Source organism: Salvelinus alpinus, chromosome 30 (genome assembly GCF_045679555.1).
Source record: "Salvelinus alpinus chromosome 30, SLU_Salpinus.1, whole genome shotgun sequence".
NCBI lineage: Eukaryota > Metazoa > Chordata > Actinopteri > Salmoniformes > Salmonidae > Salvelinus > Salvelinus alpinus.
The window spans coordinates 43,315,965-43,339,556 of NC_092115.1; the positions used below are offsets into that span (position 1 = coordinate 43,315,965).

At 41.2% G+C, this 23,592-nt stretch overlaps 1 protein-coding gene and 1 long non-coding RNA gene across 4 annotated transcripts in view; one reads left to right on the forward strand and one right to left on the reverse strand.

The window, feature by feature from the left end:
- Positions 1-8,190: 8,190 nt before the first annotated feature.
- On the reverse strand, positions 8,191-9,366 carry LOC139559821 (uncharacterized). The gene is made up of 2 exons (XR_011671828.1): positions 9,032-9,366; positions 8,191-8,766 (listed from the first exon to the last, which is right to left on the reverse strand). It is a non-coding gene; the product is annotated as an uncharacterized lncRNA (long non-coding RNA).
- A 345-nt stretch (positions 9,367-9,711) lies between these two features.
- The window catches only part of LOC139560217 (far upstream element-binding protein 3-like), a 62,051-nt gene continuing 48,170 nt past the window's right edge, over positions 9,712-23,592 (forward strand). For all 3 annotated transcript variants that reach the window (XM_071376782.1, XM_071376783.1, XM_071376784.1), the window contains exons 1-3: positions 9,712-10,344; positions 14,692-14,776; positions 22,595-22,628. In XM_071376782.1, the coding sequence (XP_071232883.1) occupies positions 10,243-10,344; positions 14,692-14,776; positions 22,595-22,628 (221 nt within the window). In that variant the 5' untranslated portion in view covers positions 9,712-10,242. The remainder of the gene's footprint in view (positions 10,345-14,691; positions 14,777-22,594; positions 22,629-23,592) is intronic.

Below are 23,592 nucleotides of genomic sequence, written 5' to 3' on the forward strand. Positions count from 1 at the left end.
TATCTGGCTCTGGGGAAGGTCATCACTATACAGTACATTTCGAGTTTCATGAGTTGATGCATGATGCTGATTCTATTCATAAGAAAAATCCTTAGGTAGTTGCTAAAAAAAATACTCCTAGGCATCAGCACAATACTTTTGGTCAAACTTCACAGGTGGCATCAAGTCCTAACCCTGTGCTGTTCATGGGAAATGTGTAAAACATGTTTTTTTTTTAATAGGAGTACACTCAACACATTGGGTAAGCCTAAATGAAGCAGAGTCATAATGACTGTTGGTGGTCTGGCTATATGGTATAGTCCCCAAGTAAGTATTCAAGAGATCAAATACTGTATTGTGAGGATGATCTCGCAACAAGATCAGTGGGTGAGAGGATCTTGGAGAGCAGCAAAATGCCTGATTGCAGGTTTGTGGGTGAGGTGAGCTAAGAGAGGTAGTGGTGCACCAGTCCTGTGCTCTACTTTACCCAACAATCAAGTTTCCTTATTATTTTTGTAAAGGGCCACAGGCATATTTGATGTAATGTTATATATGTATTTTTTTGGAGGGATATGGTATCTTCATGGTTGTGAGATGAGTATCTTGGATATTTTTCATATGAACGATTCAGTTGAAACCATAAAAAAGTCCAAGAAAGACAGACAATATATCACAAACTGACTGATTTACAGAGGGTTGAATGCAGTGTTTTTCACTAACTGTAGGTAGTGAAATCAAAACCACTTTTAGGGTAATTAATCCACTTCCGGTTGCTCCAGGAAGCTTAAACTCAACACAGGTAATCCTCACAGTGGCCTGATGGATTGTCATCGAAGACAGTTTAATATGGCAATTATAATCCACATAGTCATCAGGTTGAAGTTAGGGCAGCAGGCAATGTATTCCTATTGGGAGAGATGTCAATGTAAACTGTCAGAAGAAAAAGCCCTGTTTTCACTGTTAAGGGTTAATTCCACATGGTCAAGGTTAGGCTTGCACAGATCGGGGGGACCTTAGGAACATTCCTGTGGTTGAATTCTGCTTCTAGCCTTAACGGTTCTGCCTCTGTGACCCTAAAGCACCTCAAATTTAGGTCAGGCTTCATTTTGGGCCTACTTTTTTGCACAGTCGCTGCGGTCAGACTGAGCGAACTACTGTAGAGTGGAGCGTCTCGTTGCACTCGGCACGGCCTAGAGACTATGGTGATGCCATTTGTTTCCCTTTCTGTGATGATTTAAGCCTCCACATTTTGGGATTTCAGCCCTATTCAATGGTAAAGTCCACATTTCCCCTTTAGGATATGAAGGGGACCATTCAATATTTTCATGTTGATATCTGTATAGGTACAGGTGACCCTGAACACGTGGCAAAAGAAAACGGCGTGTCTCTGTGTGACCCAGAAGCCGTAATGTCAAAAGCATGTGTAAACAACTACTAATCAGGCTTCATTCTGGGCCTACTTTTTGCACAGTCAGACTGGGTAAGCTACGGTCAAGTGGGGCACCCGTTGAACTTGGCACGGCCTAGAGACTACTGTGGGACCATTTGCCAACACTTTCAACGTTGATTTCAGCCTGTCCATTTGGTGATGGTTCATCACTGTTTAAACTTATTGGAAATGGACAAAAGTCAGCCATCATGTCAGCGTCCATCAGTCAATAAGATAACATTCTGACACCAAACTGATACATACTGACACCAAACCCACTTTGTCCAACTCGTTTAGAAGCCAACTATCACATATTTCAGAGCCGGACCAAAATTCACAGCGCCTTCTGAATTTCACCACGCCTTCAGCGCCTCCTTTTTTAACAACCATTAAAAAAATGTAAAACACATAGTTACGTTCTAGCTGCGGTTCCAGTTCTGAGATTATGTGTAGTCCTAGCTGAGGCGACGCCGAATCCCAAGTTTTGGGTCAATAGGTAATTCGGAGACCGAGCAGCAACCTTAATTAGTGCTGAAAATTCACTTTTTGCTACTGAAAAAGCTACTGAAAGAGCTATCAGACAGAAACTTTAGGGTCTGTCTCTATGGGCCGCGGCAGTTTCAATGCACCTAGTCTTGTGATTCTGGGACTTTTCTAAATGTCGTAATTTTCGCAACATTAAAAATGAATTGAAGTTATTGCAAATGGACAAGGCTGTTTCTCGGCCTGAGAACCTCCTAGAGCGACATAACTTACCGTGCACTACCGACTTAGGCTCTAGAACAGGTTTATAAAGTTTCAGAGGTCTGACAATTCTTTGATGGTTCAAACGCAGGTAACTATTCCAGGCTCTGTGTGTCTGTAAGCCCCACACTGTGTCACTCCACATTGACTGTGTGTGTGAGTACAGAAAATCACAGAAAAAAAATCACAGAAATCACGTAGAGCTCTGAAACCCACCTTAACGGATTCGCCTTAACACGCCGCAACTGGATCTATATTTAAAAAAAAAATTGTTTAACCATCATCAAAAGGACGTTGTACGATTTCTCGTAAATTATGATAGATGAATGGCTTGTTCTATTTTTCCTTACACTGCAGGTTTATGTACTTTAACGTGAAGTGGTCAAATTAGCGCTGTATTACCATTTTCTACCTTTAATCCTAGAAAGTGAGCATTAACTCAAGGAGCGTTGAGGCCTCGACGCCATCTTGTTTCTGGGCTAAAAGTACATTTGGCCAAACCTGTGTTCACCAAGTTTCGTTTTCAAAGTATTTTCCGTTTATCAGAAACGGCCATGTCCATTTGGTGATGTTTTGTCCATTTGCCATAAGCAGCCAGTCGCCATCTGGTGCAATTTTACGGTACAGCAGAAAAATTTAAAAAAATGTAACATTTCATAACACGGAAACCAAATGTCCAAGAGACTTTATATGATGACTTGCCGGGAGACCAGGCCCTAGGGGACGACCTGAGGCTGTCGGCCTATTTTAATAACACCGGTAGACGTATAGTAAGGGACCGTACATTTGCAATATGGAGATCCTCGTCAATCATACGGGAAATGCCACTCTAAGGTTTGAAGTAGACCTTTATGTACTAAAATGAAGGTTAAATAAAAATGAATAAATAAAAGACCTACAACATCTATGGTTGGCCTACAGTATATCTACAAAATGTTTTGTTCATCTCTACATATAGGTCTCCTGATTTAAACCCCGATTTAACTTGTTTGGCATCAACTGAAAACATTAATCCGTAACGATACAATTCTCCCCCTACCCTCCTTCTTGGCAAGAGTCTGTTGTCCTGCTAAAAGCCCATAATGGATGGATAGATGGCTTATTTTGTGTTCCAATGTATTGAATGAATGTATAAATTACAGTCATTTACCATTCTCCTTCTCAGACTGGAAACGTTGTTTGCAGAGTTCACAATCGAATTTTCCTTGTTTAAGTCCTTGTTTTAAAAAATAACGATATTTTGGAGATTATTTCATTTTCAAATAACCGCAAGTGAGCGGTTGTAATCATTAATATTTAATTTCTGCCCCCCAGAATTCATTATATAAATAGGCCCAAATAGGCCCAAGCGATTTAATTAATGAATGCATAAAATCAACTGACGTCAGCCTTTGAATGTTTTATTATCCAAATGTTTAAAGTGTGTGTGGGTGACGGAGAGAATAATGCATTTGACTGTTAGCGCTTTCAGGAGGAACAGAAAATTGCGTGTCAATTCATAAACCATGTGCCATCGAAAATCTCTTCCCAACTATTTTGCAATCTATATGGCTCTCTGTCAATAAATACATTTAGAGGATTCTAAATGAATTCAATCACCTTCTTCATCCTCATCATTCAGTTAATTGAAATTCAATTTTGAAGTCGTGCATAATTATCCGTTTCTATTTGGTTTATATCGCCCATTCATTGTCAGGTAGAGACACATTAGGCCTTGGTACCCAAAGCGTAATCAGTGCTCTAACTCCCCCTTGCGGTGGTCTTGAGCAATGAGGCAGTGATGCAGGGTAACGTACTAAACCACAAATTACCTCTAAATCCAGCAGCATAATCTCAAAACATTTAATCGAGGAACCACTGTACTCTGCGTCTCACAAAGACACAGTAGTTGGAACCAAAAATGTCAAATTTGGACTCATCAGACCAAAGGACAGATTTCCACTGGTCTAATGTTCATTGCTCGTGTTTCTTGGCCCAGGCAAGTCTCTTCTTATTGGTGTCCTTTAGTAGTGGTTTCCTTACAGCAATTCGACCACGAAGGCCTGATTCACACAGTTTCATCTGAACAGTTGATGTTGAGAAGTGTCTGTAAATTGAACTCTGTGAAGCATTTATTTGGGCTGCAATTTCTGAGGCTGGTAACTCTAATGAACTTATCCTCTGCAGCAGAGGTAACTCTGTGTCTTCCTTTCCTGTGGCGGTCCTCATGAGAGCCAGTTTCATCATAGCACTTGGTGGTTTTTGCAACTGCACTTGAAGAAACTTTCAAAGCTCTTGAAATGTTCCGTATTGACTGACCTTCATGTCTTAAAGTAATGATGGATTGTCATTTGTCTTTGCTTTTTTGAGCAGTTCTTGCCATAATCTGGACATGGTCTTATACCAAATAGGGTTATCTTCTGTATACCACCCCTACCATGTCACAACAGCACTGATTGGCTCAAACGCATTAAGAAAGAAAGAAATTCCACAAATTAACTTTTAACAAGGCACACCTGTTGATTGAAATGCATTTCAGGTGACTATGAAGCTGGTTGAGAGAATGCCAAGAGTGTGCAATGCTGTCATCAAGGCAAAGGGTGGATACATTGAAGAATCTCAAATATTTTGATTTGTTAAATAGTTTTTTGGTTACTACATGATATGTGTTATTTAATAGTTTTGATGTCTTCACTCTTATCTCCTAAGTAGAAAATAGTAAAAATATAGAAAACCCTGGAATGAGTACTTTTGACTGATAGTGTATATATACAGTTGAAGTCGGAAGTTTACATACACCTTAGCCAAATACATTTAAACTCAGTTTTTCACAATTCCTGACATTTAATCCAAGTAAAACTCTGCTGTCTTAGGTCAGTTAGGATCACCACTTTATTTTAAGAATGTGAAATGTCAGAATAATAGTAGAGAGAAGGATTTTTTTCAGCTTTTATTTCTTTCATCACATTCCCAGTGGGTCAGAAGTTTACATACACTCAATTAGTATTTGGTAACATTGCCTTTAAATTGTTTAACTTGGGTCAAACGTTTCGGGTAGCCTTCCGCAAGCTTCCAACAATGAGTTGGGTGAATTTTGGCCCATTCCTCCTTTGACAGGAGTCAGGTTTGTAGTCCTCCTTGCTTACACAAGCTTTTTCAGTTCTGCCCACAAACGTTCAATGGGATTGAGGTCAGGGCTTTGTGATGGCCACTCCAATACCTTGACTTGGCTCTCCTGGCTGTCTTGAGAAGTTGCTTCAATATATCGACACAATTTTCCTCCCTTATGATGCCATCTATTTTGTGAAGTGCACCTGTCCCTCCTGCAGCAAAGCACCCCCACAACATGACGCTGCCACCCCCGTGCTTCACGGTTGGGATGGTGTTCTTCGGCTTGCAAGCCTCCCCCTTTTTCCTCCAAACATAACGATGGTCATTATGGCCAAACAGTTCTATTTTTGTTTCATCAGACCAGAGGACATTTCTCCAATCTTTGATCCCCATGTACGATCTTTGTCCCCATGTGCAGTTGCAAACCGTAGTCTGGCGTTTTATGGTGGTTTTGAGGCAGTGGCTTCTTCCTTGCTGAGCGGCCTTTCAGGTTATGTCGATATAGGACTCGTTTTACTGTGGATATAGATACTTTTGTACCTGTTTCCTCCAGCATCTTCCAAAGGTCCTTTACTGTTGTTCTGGGATTGATTTTCACTTTTCGCACCAAAGTACGTTCATCCAGTGACACAAACATACCAGACGAGCTAAATAACTTATGTGCTCACTTAAAGGCAAGTAACACTGAAACAAGCATGACAGCACCAGCCGTTCTGGACAACTGTGTGATCACGCTCTCCGTAGCCGACATGAGTAAGACCTTTAAACGGGTCAACATACACAAGGCTGCGCGGCCAGACGGATTACCAGGACGTGTGCTCCGGGCATGTGCTGACCAACTGGCAGGTGTCTTCACTGACATTTTCAACATGTCCCTGATTGAGTCTGTTATACCAACATGTTTGAAGCAGACCACCATAGTCCCTGTGCCCAAGAACACAAAAGCAACTTGCCTAAATGACTACAGACCCGTAGCACTCACGTCCGTAGCCATGATGTGCTTTGAAAGGTTGGTCATGGCTCACATCAACACCATTATCCCAGAAACCCTAGACCCACTCCAATTTGCATACCGCCCCAACAGATCCACAGATGATGCAATTTCTATTGCACTCCACACTGCCCTTTCCCACCTGGACAAAAGGAACACTTATGTGAGAATGCTATTCATTGACTACAGCCCAGCGTTCAACACCATAGTACCCTCAATGCTCACCACTAAGCTAAGGATCCTGGGACTAAACAATTCCCTCTGCAACTGGATCCTGGACTTCCTGACGGGCCGCCCCCAGGTGGTGAGGGTAGGTAGCAACACATATGCCACGCTGATCCTCAATACTGGAGCTCCCCAGGGGTGCGTGCTCAGTCCCCTCCTGTACTCCCAGTTCAACCACGACTGCATGGCCAGGCATGACTCCAACACCATCATTAAGTTTGCAGACGACACAACAGTGGTAGGCCTGATCACCGACAATGACGAGACAGCCTAGGGAGGAAGTCAGAGACCTGGCCGGGTGGTGCCAGAATAGCAACCTATCCAAGACTAAGGAGATTATTGTGGACTACAGGAAAAGGAGGACCGAGCACGCCCCCATTCTCATCGATGGGGCTGTAGTGGAGCAGGTTGAGAGCTTCAAGTTCCTTGGTGTCCACATCAACAACAAACTAGAATGGTCCAAACACACCAAGACAGTCGTGAAGAGGGCACAACAAAGCATATTCACCCACAGGAAACTAAAAAGATTTGGCATGGGTCCTGAGATCCTCAAAAGGTTCTACAGCTGCAACATCGAGAGCATCCTGACTGGTTGCATCACTGCCTGGTACGGCAATTGCTCGGCCTCTGACCGCAAGACACTACAGAGGGTAGTGCGTACGGCCAAGTACATCACTGGTGCTAAGCTGCCTGCCATCCAGGACCTCTACACCAGGTGGTGTCAGAGGAAGGCCCTAAAAATTGTTAAAGACCCCAACCACCCCAGCCGTAGACTGTTCTCTCTACTACCGCATGGCAAGCAGTACCGGAGTGCCAAGTATAGGACAAAAAGGCTTCTCAACAGTTTTTACCCCCAAGCCATAAGACTCCTGAACAGGTAATCAAATGGCTGCCCGGACTATTTGCATTGTGTGCCCCCCCCCAACCCCTCTTTTTACGCTGCTGCTACTCTCTGTTTATCATATATGCATAGTCACTTTAACTATACATTCATGTACATACTACCTCAATTGTGCCGACCAACCAGTGCTCCCGCACATTGGCTAACTGGGCTATAGGCATTGTGTCCCGCCACCCACCAACCCCTCTTTTACGCTACTGCTATTCTCTGTTCATCATATATGCATAGTCACTTTAACCATATCTACATGTACATACTACCTCAATTAGCCTGACTAACCGGTGTCTGTATGTAGCCTCGCTACTTCTATAGCCTCGCTACTGTATATAGCCTGTCTTTTTACTGTTGTTTTATTTCTTTGTTCACCTAATATCTTTTTTGCACTATTGGTTAGAGCCTGTAAGTAAGCATTTCACTGTAAGGTCTACCTGTTGTATTCACCGCACGTGACAAATAAACTTTGATTTGATATATTATAGGGCTCGGCGATATGGCCAAAATCTCATATCCCCATATAGGTCATTTCATATCCCGATAACAATACATATCACGATATAGCATATTTTCTGTAAATTCAACGAATAAATAGTTTATATAAAATGACCACATGTAAAGGCCTATTTCTTATTACATTTGGAATTATACTCAACAAATAAAAGGTACTTACTCATATTTGATTATTTCTCCTTTTATTTAGAACCTTAGTGCAAATGTTCAATTAAGCATGTGACAAACATTTTTAAAATTACGTATAAAATCTTAAAAGGTAATTAGAAAACACTTCAAATAAAGTTGCAAACAAAATAAATGTAGGCCTAAAATACATTTATATTTATTTATTTGGGGGGGGGGGGCTTGCCTGTTTTGCATGTTATTTTGGCATTAATACATGTCACATATCAATTTGCATTTGGTGCCTTGGGTCGAGTGTTAGCACCAACTCACAAAACCCCCATTTCTCGACAGTGTAAATTGGGGCCATGTCTTTGCAGATGTAAGTTGTAACAGCAGCAGATATCTCCTTCCATCTTCGTGATTCTTTGCCATATGCTGTGCCGCTGGCAAAAGCCTCTTGCAACGTCTGAGTCGGGGGTTTGTTTTGAACACTCGGCTGTACTTTTTGGGGTCTCATCCGTAGACTCCGTACTGTTTCACATGATTCTTGCGTAGGTGGTAAAAGAGGTTAGTGGTGTTAGAGCCTGTTGTCGGACCGGCCTGCGGCATATTTTGCAGAGGATGGTTTTCTGGTCCGTGTCAGACTTTTCATACCCACGTCCATGCGACCGAAGTAGCCCCTCTTTTAGGTACGAGCTCCGTGTCTCCGTGCTTTGTGTCACGTTCACTCTCCTCATGTTTGATTGTGTTGCACATTTCCTTCCACACGAACGCAAAGCGTCGTCCAATTGACTAAAAATATTGCAGAAGAGAGTGTAATTTGCCACACAACGAAATAAACGATACAGCATAATATGAAATGATAGACGTTTTTCTATCGTCACACGATATATATCGTATTATCGTATATATCGTATATCATATTGCCCAGCCCTAATATATTATTGTTTTTAATGTCACATTGGTAGGATATATACAGTATGTGCTCGTAGTTTGTCTATTTTATTATTGATTGATTGTAAATTGGCTAATAGGACCGATGGTAAAGGTAGATTACCCTCTCAGCAACGGATCCTTACAGGGCACCCGGACCGTCGTCCACGATACCTCTGTCTTTTCCTCCTGCGAATGACGGGGATGAGGGCCTTGTCGTGTGTCTGGAGTAAATCCTTCCCATTCGACTTGTTGAAGAAGAAAAAATCCTCCAGTACGGGGTGAGTAATCGCTGCCCTGATATCAAGAAGCTCTTTTCGGTCATAAGATACAGTGACAAAAACATTATGTACAAAATAAGTTGAAAATAACGCAAAAAAAACATACACAATAGGTTATGGGATCATAAAACGGCAGTCATCTTTACTTTCCAATGGGAGCAAATTAATCATAGTGGGCAGAAGAAGAGAAGAGGTGGGCAGAGACAAGAACGAGCTAGGAAGATCCTATTGGCGCGTTCTAGCTAATATTTGCATATTTCAATTAGGGAACGCCTACTCTGTGAAGCACACGTGTGCAATGTCTCATTTCGCTCTTGTACTCCTTCTAAACAACACCATCTACAAACTTCAGTCCACTCTGGCTGTTACAGATTATAGTTTTGGAATTAGAGAACTGAATGGAGATCAAATGTTTTATCGATGAGAACATTTGCAGAATATCTGCCAAAATCCACCTTCTCCCATTGCCGGCCACTGGGCTTCCGCTCATCACCATATTTGGTAGTGAGTGGAAACGCCAACTGGATGCTTCACGTTTATACAACAGGTGAAATATCTGGTTCGAGGCTTTCTGGAAAGCTTTGCAAGTCAGACCAAGCCGTTGTTTGGGGTTAGAGAAGTGAAACATTCTTCCTTAGTTGTTAATTTTCTCATTCTAAAGGCACAACCTAGATTCGAGCCAATGTCTTCAGTAGTTGAACATGTTAGTTCTACAACCTCGTGAAAGTGACGTGTTTTTGTATAAAATAACTATATCAAAGGCGTTACTGGTTTGACTGCCTGCACATGCGCAATTCGGCGTGAGACAAACGTTAGACCCCATTACGTGTTTCTGCGCGTACATTTTCCTACCCAAGGTCGCGCCATGACATCGCCTACAAGTGTAATCTGGGATTTCTATTGGAGAAGCAGTTTTAGACTATCTTCATACTGTACTGTCTTTTAATATAGCCTTTTGACTTTGTGGCTGTGGTAACAACCTTGCAGTGCAGTGCTTTTCCACGTGACTGAACGCGGAAGCGGATTGTACAAACAACAGCTGAGAAGTCTGGGGATGATGATGATGATGGCGGAGTTGGTGCAGGGACAGGCCTCCGTGGCTCAGCCCGGAATGAAAGCTGACGGCTTCGCCGACGCTTTACATCGGGCTCGACAGGTAATAACAGTATAAACACTCGCAAAGAAATCGATTGATTTTGAACTAAGCCTTTTAACCGACGAAAACACTTTTATTTTAACTCGCCCATCACCAGTTTGTGCTATGCGCTCATGGAAAAACACACTAGCTAGTCAGCTAATGTTACCTAGCCGGCTAACTAGCATGCTAAGCTAGTTGACAACCACAATAGTTTCGAGTTCGCAATGCATACTCGTGCTTGTACATTTTGGATACAACAGGGCACGACAGGAAATAATGTTTTTATGTAGTTAACCGTGTTAAAGTCTTCAAGTGACTTCGTTAATCCAGCTAGGTAGCTAACTAGCTAGCTACGTTTTCTACACGTGTCCACATGCAACCTGTTGTTCAGTCACTGAAGTTCTGGGGTTGAAACCCATAACAATCTGTGACAAGTGGTCAAAGGTTCCAAACCCACCCACTCGTTTTTAAACAGATATCCGTTTTGTTTCCCAGTTGTAGGTAGACAACATTGATCCAATTGCCCCTCCCGCCCCTGTTGAGACTGTGTCAAAGTTTGTAGCTCCATTATGTAACTGGCAAGCACCAGATATACACTTTGGCGGCGGTTGGTGTCTAGTTAGGAACCCGATTGGGGAGTAGGTTAATAAAGTACTATGTTATGTTTTACCTTATAAAACAAAGGTGTTTTTCGGGACGAGCAAAACATATTTTTACTAGCTAGCTACTATAACTAACGTGGCTATTGTTTGTGCTACATAAAGGTTACGAATAAAAAAACATTTAACCTTTATTTAACTAGGCAAGTCAGTTAAGAACAAATAATTATTTACAATGACAGCCTATCTCGACAAATCCGTTATTACAGTGCTCCTTCATGCAAAATATACATTTAGTTTTGATTGATTGACCCATCTATTACGTTGTTTGACAGAATGCTGAACAACTAGCTCTTTAGCCCCAAAACTCATGGAGAGGTGATAACTTGGCCCCTGAAAGATTCAAAGTCATCTCAAGAGTTGACAAGAATTTATTTGGAAGGAGAATGGTAGAACTGCATTGGCATACATAGGCATCTCAAAGTTCAGGGAGGGAACTAGATCCAACTGGGAAAAACTGTTTTTAACGGTCATCCAACTCGGAAAATCAGGCATATTTCTAGAGCTCTGACTTTCCGACCTGAAGTTATGATTTGATCTAAAAAAAAAAAAAATCGGAGTTCCCAGTTGTCTTGAAAGCACCATGACCATCAGAAGCTGGTAACATCAGTCCAGTAAAATAAAAAAGCTAATAATAAAAATGTATGCTCAGCTGTGCCTCGCACGTGCTACACCAACTGATGTGTTTTTTTAATCAAAGCTTGATTTCAGAAATGTAATATGGTCAGAGAAGAACAATATTGTCAGGTAATATGCTGTGACAATGTATTCGGCCTACTGCACAAAACTCGTTCCTACAAATAGTTTTTATTGGGTTAATATTTTTTGTAGTCATGTAAAAAATAAAATTTGGTTACCACTGGTTTAGACCACTGGTATTGTTGTTATTCAGCAGATGGTTGCCCTAGCTCTCATGGTGCTTTTGACCTACAGGTGGGGACCTACGTGTGGGGCGGCAGGTAGCCTAGCGGTTAAGAGCATACGACCAGTAACCAAAGGGTCGCTGTTTTGAATCCCCCAAGCCAACTAGGTGAAAAATCTGTCGTTGTGCCTTTGAGCAAAGGCACTTACAGGCATATTTGGGGATTTTGTCAACGAGACCCATGATCTACTTCCCTAGAGTCAGGAGAAGTCGTGGATATCATTTTTATATCTACCATTTTTGTTTCTTCTAAGACACCTGTCTGATTGGCACCTGTCTGCGTTGATTAATATGTTGTGGGGATGGCACAGTCCATCACTTTAAGACATGTGCTGCTGAAGTTGTTAATGGTTATTTTACCTAAAAACAATGGTGCATCGCTAATAACAATTATATTATTTCATATCAAATGCACTTTCTCCTGCGTTGAATAGTGGTCGCTGTTCACGGTTCTGAAACACATCAGTGCGCTGTTCAGTTGGCGCCTTTTCCTAGACCATGTTGCTACACTACATGGCCAATGCCAAGCATCGGCTGGAGTGGCGTAATGCCCACCGCCATTGTATTCCGGAGCAGTGGAAACGCGTTCTCTGGAGTGATAAATCACTCTTCACCATCTGGCAGTCCGACGGATGAATCTGGGTTTGGCGGATGCCAGGAGAACGCTACCTGCCCGAATGCATATTGCCAACTGTAAAGTTTGGTGGAGGAGGAATAATGAATGGTCTGGGGCTGTTTTTCATGGTTCGGGTTAGGCCCCTTAGTTCCAGTTGAAGGGAAGCTACCTACAGTATACAATGACGTTTTTGGTAACTTTGAGGTAACAGATGTATGAAGCCCTTTCATGTTTCAACATGACAATGCCCATGTGCACAAAGCGAGGTCCATACAGAAATGGTTTGTCAAGATCGGTGTGGATGAATTTGACTGGCCTGCAATAAATAAACCATTATATTTTTGAAATTGCATTCAAGAATGAATGCAACTGCTTTGAGTCTTTGCTGTAATAAAGGCTTAACAAAAAAGTTACAACAGACTCTCTGGTACGCTTATTTATTTAGTGTTTACATTGTTCTAAACGGTCAAATTATACTGAACAAAATTATGAACACAACATGCAACAACTTCAAAGATTTTACCCGAGTTACAGTTCATAGAAAGTCAGTCAATTGAAATAAATAAATCATACCCATATCTATGGATTTCACATGACTGGGCAGGGGCGCAGCCTTGGGTCGGCTGGGAGGGCGTAGACCCCCCCCCACACACACACACACTTAGGAGCCAAGCCCACCCACTGGGGAGCCAGGCCCAGCCAATCATAATTAGTTTTTCCCCACAAAAGAGACGCTGCATGTGAAGGTCCTGGGCTGGCGTGATTACACATGGTCTGTGGTTGTGAGGCCGGCCGATTGGACGTACTGCCAAATTCTCTATAACAATGTTGGTGACGGCTTATGGTAGAGAAATGAACATTCAATTCTCTGGCACAGCTCTGTTGGACATTCCTGCTGTCAGCATACCAATTGCACGCTCCCTCAACTTGAGACATCTGTTTGTTATAACCAATTTATTGATGTGAGACGTGATTATGATATGCTATAGGTCATGCCCTGTTCATGTGCGCATGGGTCACGTAAACGGAGCAAGGGTTGGGGGAATCGGGAATGCTTTTCCTAAACAAATGAGGGATTTCAGTAACAGAACTTTAAAGTCGGAAATGGCTGTAATTATGTTGCAGCTTCAGCAACACGGACAGCTCAATAAACACTGTTGATGTTCTGTGATGGTCGCTGCAGCAGGGAGGAGCGCGAGACAATGGTTGCTAGTTTAGTCACTCGCTGTCATTTTTTAAAACCCAGTGCAGCAAGTCTGAGCCGAGCCCAGCACAATCAAATAAGTTGAGTTGGACTCCCGCTAGTCACTTGTCTTAATTATTTAAAATATATATATATTGGTCACATACACATGGTTAGCAGATGTTAATGCGAGTGTAGCGAAATGCTTGTGCTTCTATTATTTCATCAAACAGTGCGCTTAAAGCATCAGACAAGCCCAGTGCATATAGTTTATTTGATTAAAAAAAGATAAGCCATTCTAGTTAAATTTGTCTTTTGTTTCTGTTAGTCTTTAGTGACATGGATAGAAGTACAGTCTGCTGTCATTCTGATCTAAGAATATTACTCCTGCTTATTATGAAGAAAAAATACATCTGTTTAACTTTGTAAACTAAAGGTGTGTTTAGAATTATTTTTGTTGTATTAATGCTATTTAATCTCTCCTCAGACTAATATTATTCTGTTTGTCCTGTGGGTACCTTTGCCACTGTTCCACCCCTTGTGTATTGCGCTGTCATGGTGTATTTATATAATCGATTGGTCGAAAGTAAAAAATAAAACGTGTCCAGTAAGAAAAATTAGAGGGAGTTTCAAGAACAAATGCTAACTAGCATTAGAGCAATGACTGATATCTACTAGTTTGCGTTCGATCGCGAAACTACCTCTAACTTCCTTCATACTAGACACGGAGTCGTAAAAATGATATCCACGAGTTCATCTGACTCTGGGGGAAGTAGATAAAGGTACATTGCCAAAATCCTGAAGTATCCATTTAACCCTAATTGCGCCCGTATGTGACTAAAATGTAATGTGGTCATAGCACTATCAATTTGGGAAAATGTAATCCAATTAGCCATTTACGTGTGATGCAACAATGGATACAATGAATGGATGAACTGTTGTATAGAAAATCTGTTAAGTAACTATTATTTTCCTCACCTTTCAGATGGCAGCAAAGATGGGGAATGAGCAGATTGTAGACCCCTCCATGTATGGCTATGGGGGCCAGAAGCGTTCGGTGGAAGACGGAGGTAACCTCCATTTCTCTCCCACCGACGATTTAAAGGGATAGTTTCCTATGGTTTTCACAATGTTTTAATCTTCTTACCTCCAAACGAGTTCATGAACGTTTTGTAGGTTATCGTAACAATTTTCTAAACACATCATAAAAGCCAATAGTAAAAGCTTTCAATATTTTGGAACAGAAATGTTCATGTTCAAGTGTTAAGGTTTATCTCAGTTTAAAATGTTTTTGTTCTACTTTAGTATTTTGATTTCTGTTTCAACGTACAGTGCCAGTCAATAATTTGGACGCACCTTCTCATTCCAGGGTTTTTCTTTATTTTTGACTATTTTCTACATTGCAGAATAACAGTGAAACCATCAAAACTATGAAATAACTTATATGGAATCATGTAATAACCAATAAAGTGTTTTACAAATCAAAATATATTTGAGATTCTTCAAAGTAGCCACCCTTTGCCTTGATGACAGCTTTGCACACTTGGAATTCTCTCAAATAGCTTCATGAGATACTCACCTGGAATGCATTTCAATTAACAGGTGCGCCTTAAGTTAATTTGTGGAATTTATTTCCTTATTGCGTTTGAGCCGATCAGTTGTTGTGACAAGGTAGGGCTGGTATACAGACGATCGGGCTGTCTGGTAAAATACCAAGTTATATTATGGGAAGAACAGCTCAAATAAGCTCAAGTGCTATGATGAAACTTGCTCTCATGGTGACTGCCACAGGGAAAGAAGACCCAGACTTACCTCTGCTGCAGAGGATAAGTTCATTAGAGTTACCAGCCTCAGAAATTTTAGCCCAAATAAATGCTTCACAGAGTTCAAGTAACAGACACATATCATCATCAACTGTTCAGAGGAGAATCAGGCCTTCATGGTCGAATTACTGCAAATAAACAACTACTAAAGACCACCAATAAGAAGAATAGACTTGCTTGGGCCAAGAAACACGAGCAATGGACATTAGACCGGTGGGAATCTGTCTTTTGGTCTGATGAGTCCAAATTTGAGATTTTTGGTTCCAATCGCCATGTCTTTGTGAGACGCAGATTAGGTGAACGGATGATCTCCGCATGTGTGGTTCCCACCGTGAAGCATGGAGGAGGAAATGTGGGGGTGCTTTGCTGGTGACACTGTCTGTGATTTATTTAGAATTCAAGGCACACTTAACCAGCATGGCTACCACGGCATTCTGCAGCGATATGCCATCCCATCTGGTTTGCACTTAGTGGGACTATCATTGTTTTTCAACGGGACAATGACCCAAAACACACCTCCAGGCTGTGTAAGGGCTATTTGACCAAGAAGGAGAGTTATGGAGTGCTGCATCAGAAGACCTGGCCTCCACAATCACCTGACCTCAACCCAATTGAGATGGTTTGGGATGAGTTAGACCACAGAGTGAAGGAAAAGCTGCCAACAAGTGCTCAGCATATGTGGGAACTCCTTCAAGGCTGTTGGAAAATCATTCCTCATGAACCTGGTTGAGAGAGTGCCAAGTGTGTGCAGAGCTGTCAAGGCAAAGGGTGGATACTTTGAATTATCTGAAATATGCAGTCATGTCCATAAATATTTGGACATTGACCAAATTATTATTTTAGCTGTCTACCACAGCATATTGGAGTTGAAATTAAATTATGAATAATTTGTTGGTATTTACATCCAAATCGGGTGGACTGTGTAGGAATTACAGCACTTTTTACATGTGGTCCCCTTTCTAAGGGACCAAAAGTAATTGGACAATTGGCTGCTCAGCTGTTCCATGGCCAGGTGTGTGTTATCCCCTCATTAGGTAATTTACAAGTATGCAGATAAAAGGTCTCGAGTTGATTAAGTGTGGCATTTGGAATCTGTTGCATTTAACCCTCAATATGAAGTCCAAAGAGCTGCCATTGAAGGGAGCCATCATTAGGCTGCAAACTCAAAACAAACCCATGAGAAAGATAGCAAAAACATTAGGTGTGACCAAATCACAAGGTGTATGTAAACTTCCAACTTCAACTGTATATATATATGTACAGTTGAAGTCAGAAGTTTACATACATCTTAGCCAAATACATTTAAAAACTCAGTTTTTCACAATTCCTGACATTTAATCGTATAAAAAAATTCCCTGTCTTAGGTCAGTTACGTTCACTTTATTTTAAGACTGTGAAATGTTAGAATAATAGAGAGGATTTATTTCAGCTTTTATTTCTTTCATCACATTCCCAGTGGGTCAGTAGTTTACATACCCTCAATTAGTATTTGGTAGCATTGCCTTTAAATTGTTTAACTAGGGTCAAATGTTTCGGGTAGCCTTCTGCAAGCTTCCCACAATAAGCTGGGTGAATTTTGGACCATTCCTCCTGACAGGAGTCATGTTTGTAGGCCTCCTTGCTCGCACAAGCTTTTTCAGTTCTGCCCACAAATGTTCAATGGGATTGAGGTCAGGGCTTTGTGATGGCCACTCCAATACCTTGACTTGGCTCTCCTGGCTGTCTTGAGAAGTTGCTTCAATATATCCACACAATTTTCCTCCCTCATGATGCCATCTATTTTGTGAAGTGCACCAGTCCCTCTTGCAGCAAAGCACCCCCACAACATGATGCTGCCACCCCTGTGCTTCACGGTTGGGATGGTGTTCTTCAGCTTACAAGCATCCCCCTTTTTCTTCCAAACATAACGTTGGTCATTATGGCCAAACAGTTCTATTTTTGTTTCATCAGACCAGAGGACATTTCCCAAAAAAGTACGATCTTTGTCCCCATGTGCAGTTGCAAACTGTAGTCTGGCTTTTTTATGGCAGGTTTTGGAGCAGTGGCTTCTTCCTTGCTGAGCAGCCTTTCAGGTTATGTCGATATTGGACTCGTTTTACTGTAGATATAGATACTTTTGTACCTGTTTCCTCCAGCATCTTCACAGGGTCATTTGCTGTTGTTCTGGGATTGATTTGCACTTTTCGCACCAAAGTACGTTCATCTCTAGGAGACAGAACTCGTCTCCTTCCTGAGCTGTATGACGGCTGCGTGGTTCCGTGGTGTTTATACTTGCATACTATTGTTTGTACAGATGAACGTGGTACCTTCAGGCATTTGGAAATTGCTCCCAGACTTGTGGAGGTCTACAGTTCTTTTTCTGGGGTCTTGGCGGATTTCTTTAGATTTTCCCATGATGTCAAGCAAAGAGGCAATGAGTTTGAAGGTAGGCCTTGAAATCCATCCACAGGTACACTTCCAATTGACTCAAATGATGTCAATTAGCCGATCAGAAGCTTCCAAAGCCATGACATAATTTTCTGGAATTTTCCAAGCTGTTTAAAAGGCACAGTCAACTTAGTGAATGTAAACTTCTGACCCACTGGAATTGTGGTACAGCGAAATAATCTGTCTGTAAACATTTGTTGGAAAAATTACTTGTGTCATGCACAAAGTAGATGTTCTAACCGACTTGCCAAAACTATAGTTTGTTAACAAGAAATTTGTGGAGTGGTTGAAAAACGAGTTTTAATGACTCCAACCTAAGTGTATGTAAACTCCTGACTTCAACTGTATGTATATATAATATTATTTTTGCAACTGTAAAACCTTTCATCCTGTAGATTGTTCTCCATTTTCTTTTTAAATAGTGAGCCAACATGTTTTCAGCACTTATTTCCCTGACTGATCAAACTTGTTTTCTCATTCTCTCTCTGCAGCAGACATATAGTGAACAATATGTTTAGAACATCAATTCTCAACATCGCGGTATCGAATCGCAAAACAAATAGAATTGTGAGAATCGCAATACATATCATATCGGAACCTAAGTATTGTGATGATATCATATTGTCCTTGGCAATTCTCAGCTGTATTAAATAGCCAAGCTAAAAAGGTAGACTTAAAGTCGAACTGACAGAAAAAAAGGTAGACTTAAAGTCGAACTGACAAGTGTTTTAGCAACATGAAATAATTTTAAAATCTGTTCATATACACCCCCAGGAAGAATATCACTTTTTTAAAAACGTTTTCAGACAAGCGAGCACTTATATACGGTCATTTTCACGTTTTTATAAATTCTTTCAATGTTTGGGAAGCAATATAGATCGGGAAAGCGGCCGTGCGTTTGGGCAATCAATAGACACGGCAGTAAACAAAACCTAATAAAAAGATCTCTTGTCAAGGACCAGAGTCTATGCAGCCCATCAATGCTGCAGTTGGCCTTTATGCAAATAATCCATTGCCACACAGGCCTGCAATCATTCACTTTGAACTGCACTCTGTGTTTACAGGCAGTAGCAATAGCGCAACTTTAGATCATTCGTACGCATTTGCCAAAAGCCACAAAATACACCTTAACGGACTTCTGCAAATTTTTTAATACCACGGGAGTCCTCTTACATTTGGGAACTTTACAGCCCTATTGACGAAACAACTAGGAAAAGGTAGGCTATCGCTCCCTCAGTAATGCTCATCAACAACAAGATCAGAAACTAATGCTAGCCAGAGCTAGAATAGCTAAAATACGAGTTAACATTAGATAAACCCTCATGCCTTTTCAGCTAGTTGGTCGTCAAAATTGTACTGATAAATGATGGGGAATAGTAGCCAGCTCATGCTATTGCAGCTTGCCTGCCTATGCATGCTTGACCCAACCCACATTTTGAAATCTGAATGGGATCTTGCCTGCCCGCCCGCCCAAATGATCAATGCCAAATACATTTGATTGACAACTAGCTAAGGGTTATTCGTAAATTCAGAACGTTGTCAGATTGTCTGTTTGTAAATTCAGAGTTAGATGTTACTGTAGTCCTGTGTAGCTCAGTTGGTAGAGCATGGCACTTGCAGCGCCACGGTTGTGGGTTCGATTCCCACGGGGGACTAGTATAAAAATGTATGCACTCACTACTACTGTAAGTCGCTCTGGATAAGAATGTCTGCTAAATGACGTAAATGTAAATTGCCGTTTTATTATTAGAGATTCACAACGATGCTTTGCCTGGCTACCCGCCACGCCCATGTACTTTAGTTTCTTCTCTGCAATGAGTCTGGAGTACCTCCCTTACCCTTCACCGAATGCATACACATTTGGGACCATCTGATTGGTCCAAAACCGATGGGTTGGCCCAGAGCAAACACACAGCGGTTTGAAAATTCATCATTGGCTTTGGTACTTTGATTGGTTAGAGACGATCCAATCGCTGATGACTTTGTTTTGTACAATGCCCTTCATCACCACAAACGACTTCAATGATGGCAGTCTGACTAAAGTATGTAGGGAACAACAGAGCAGCGGAATAATTTTGTCTCATCACGCTTAAACGAAGCTAATACCTATTGTTATTATCTGAAATCTTATTTAGTTTTTTTCCTGTACATGGTCAAATAACTCAAGCATAGATTGGTAAAATAAAAATGGCACAAAAACTACAGGCCTTGAGTAACTTGCTGTTATAAGCAGTCTCACTTAAACCCTCATCCGTCGCCCAGTTTGACCTAGAGACTTGGAATCTTTGTATGTAGGTGTTTTTCCTCATGCGGAACACATTTGCCTCACTAACCCATAAGGTCCGTCAGGATAGATTTTCTTCTATCTTGGAAATGTTTCCAAATAACACAAAATTCGTTATGTAGGCCCATGGTAACGCTCTTTACTTAATCTGAGAAAAGCTAAGGGATTGGTTAAGAGATGGATGAGTTATTGATAAATCAGGGAATCTGATTTTACATGTCCATTTAAAACCTTTGTAAATCCTCTCCACAATGGCCTATCAACTTGGAACTTTTTAGGGCTATCAAAGACAATACCATGATGAACAATGTTACATTTTGCATTTATATCTTAAATAAGAAAACTGTTAACAATTCACTTTTTTGACTATGTTACACTAATGCTTCAAATAATCATAAAAAATCTTCTCATGGACTAAAAGTCAAATTCACTCCGAAATTGGTCTTTGGACTCATCACAACAGCCCCTAAAGAGTTTGAGAAACAAAAGTTTATGCGTTTAAAGATGGCCACGCTATACCAGTAGAGGCATATTAGCACATATGCAAAAAATACTTCACATCTTCTCATGAACAATAGATATAAATGGAATGTAGGTATATGTCTTAATTTAGTTTGAGAAAAGCTAAGGGATTGGTCAAAAGATGGCTGAGTTACTGACAAATCAGATTAATGTGTCCATTTAATAAACAACTTTAAATTCACTCCACATTGACCTATCAACTTTTTAAATTATTTTATTTAACCCTTATTTAACTAGGCAAGTCAGTGAAGAACAAATTCTTATTTACAATGACGGCCTATCCCGGCCAAATCCTCACTTAAATCCTCATATCCGTCGCCCCATTTGACCTAGAGACCTGGAACTTTGTATGGAAGTGTTTTTCCTCATGCGGAACACATTTGCCTCACTGGCCCATAAGGTCCTTCAGGATAGAAGAAAATCTATCTTAAAAATGTTTCCAAATAACACCAAATTAGATATGTAGGCCCATGGTACAGACAAATCAGATTAATGTGTCCATTTTTAATAAATCACTTTAAATTCACTTCACTCTGGCCTATCAACTTTTTAAAGTTTTAGTTAACTAGAAGTCAGTTAAGAACAAATTCTTATTTACGTTGACGGCGCTGCTCTGTGGGACTCCCAATCACGTCCGGTTGTGATACAGCCTGGAATCGAACCAGGGTCTGTAGTGACGCCTCTAGAATTGAGATGCAGTTCCTTAGACCGCTGTGCCACTTGCGAAACTGGTATATAAACTCAATACATTAAGTGAACACGTTAAGGGATACTTTGAGATTTTGGCAATGAGGCCCTTTATCTGCTTCCCCACAGTCAGAGTAACCCGTGGATACTATTTTTATGTCTCTGCATGCAGTTTTATGGAAGTTGCTAACTAGCATTTGCGCTAACTCTAATTAGTGTTGGCATGCGAAACTACCTCTACCTTCCTTTATACTGGACACAGAGAGACATACGAAAGGTCATCTGACTCTGGGGAAGTAGGTAAAGGGCCTCATTAACAAAGTCCCAAAGTATCCCTTTAAGAATGATTACCCCGCTGCATTCAAAGATAATCAACCTACAGCACTAGACTAAACTTTACTGATTGCAAATAAGGAAGATAGTTCCTACATGATCATGCTTGCTTTGTTATCCATCTGATCTTGTGTCCTTTCTGTCGTCCTGCGAACCCTGTTCATTGCTGCTTGCAGCTATATTTTTACCATTGGTTTCATTCAACTAATGGGCATTTCAATTAGACTATCGAGACTATTTTTATGTTTTACTTTGGCTAATAGTCATCATAAAAAGTAGTGGGGTAGTGTATCCTTTAATCATCTGGGCTGTTACATGATAGGCTGCATTTCAGAAGAGCCCACTCGGCTTCTCCGTCAGTTGTTTTCGGCCTGTTGTAGCCTGTTATTGTCTCTGATTTGTTAATGGTGAAGGAATAGCTGGACTCGGTGCCGTCCCAAGCTTCATCTCCTAGCTTTGGGGTCTGGCCAGGGGGAGGCATGTCTAATATGCTATTAACTGGGAGGGGGTTAGCTTAGCTAGCATACCCAACTTTATACCTGTCATATGCTCATCTCCTAGTTGGGTGGTGCGGGGCGCACACACTTTACTACGCCATCCAGTTGTGTGTCTGATATTAAAAAAATATTGACGGATCCATCTCATAATATTCACCCTCTGCCCCATAACTCCTGCAATTGGGCTCTTTGGCATGGGTGCAGGCAGTAAAAAAGGGGGATAAAGTTAATACGTCTAATCTTTTTCTCTCTCCACTGCATCTCCATCTGGCTCTGGTCCCATCCCTGGCTGGCTCTTGTCTGTTTCCCTCACAGTAGGTAACCAGCTGGGAGCCATGGTACATCAAAGGTAAGCCTGTAGCCAGCACCATTATACCCGCTGTATTGACAGACTGTATATAGGTATTGATTGAGAAATCTGTGCGACGATTCCCCCTCCGCCACTTCATTTTAGCTTACTATCCAACTCAAAGACATAACATTGGATCCCCAGCGAGATAGCACTGAAGTACTGACACCAGATAATGTTTTGTGCTCAGCATCACTGTTTTGTTTGAAAATATAGTAAAGTCTAAGTATTACAGATACTGAACAAAAATATAAACGCAACATGCAACAATTTCAAAGATTTTACAGATTTACAGTTCATATGAGGAAATCAGTCAATTGAAATAAATTAATCAGGACCTAATCTATGGATTTCACATGACTGGGAATACAGATATGCATATGTTAGTCACAGATACCTTATAAAGAAATGGGCCTCAGGATCTCGTCATGGTATTTTTGTGTATTCAAATTGCCATCAATAAAATGCAATTGTGTTCGTTGTCCAGAGCTTATGCCAGCACATGCCATAACCCCACCGCCACCATGGGGCACTCTGTTCACATCGTTGACATCAGCAAACCGCTCGCCCACATGACGCCATACACGTAGTCTGTGGTTGAGGCCGGTTGGATGCAGTGCCAAATTCTATAAAACTATGTTGGAGGCGGCTTATGGTAGAGAAATTAACATAAAATTATCTGGCAACAACTCTGGAGGACATTCCTTCAGTCAGCATGCCAATTGCACGCTCCCTCAACTTGACATCTGTGGCATTTTGTTGTGACAACTGCACATTTTAGTGGCCTTTTATTGTCCCCAGCACAAGGTGCACCTGTGTAATGACCGTGATGTTTAATCAGAATCTAGATATGCCACACCTGTCAGGTGGATGGATTATTTTGGCAAAGGAGAAATGTTCATTAACAGGGAGGTAAGCAAATTTGTGCACATTTTAGAGAAATACGTTTTTTGTGCGTATGGAA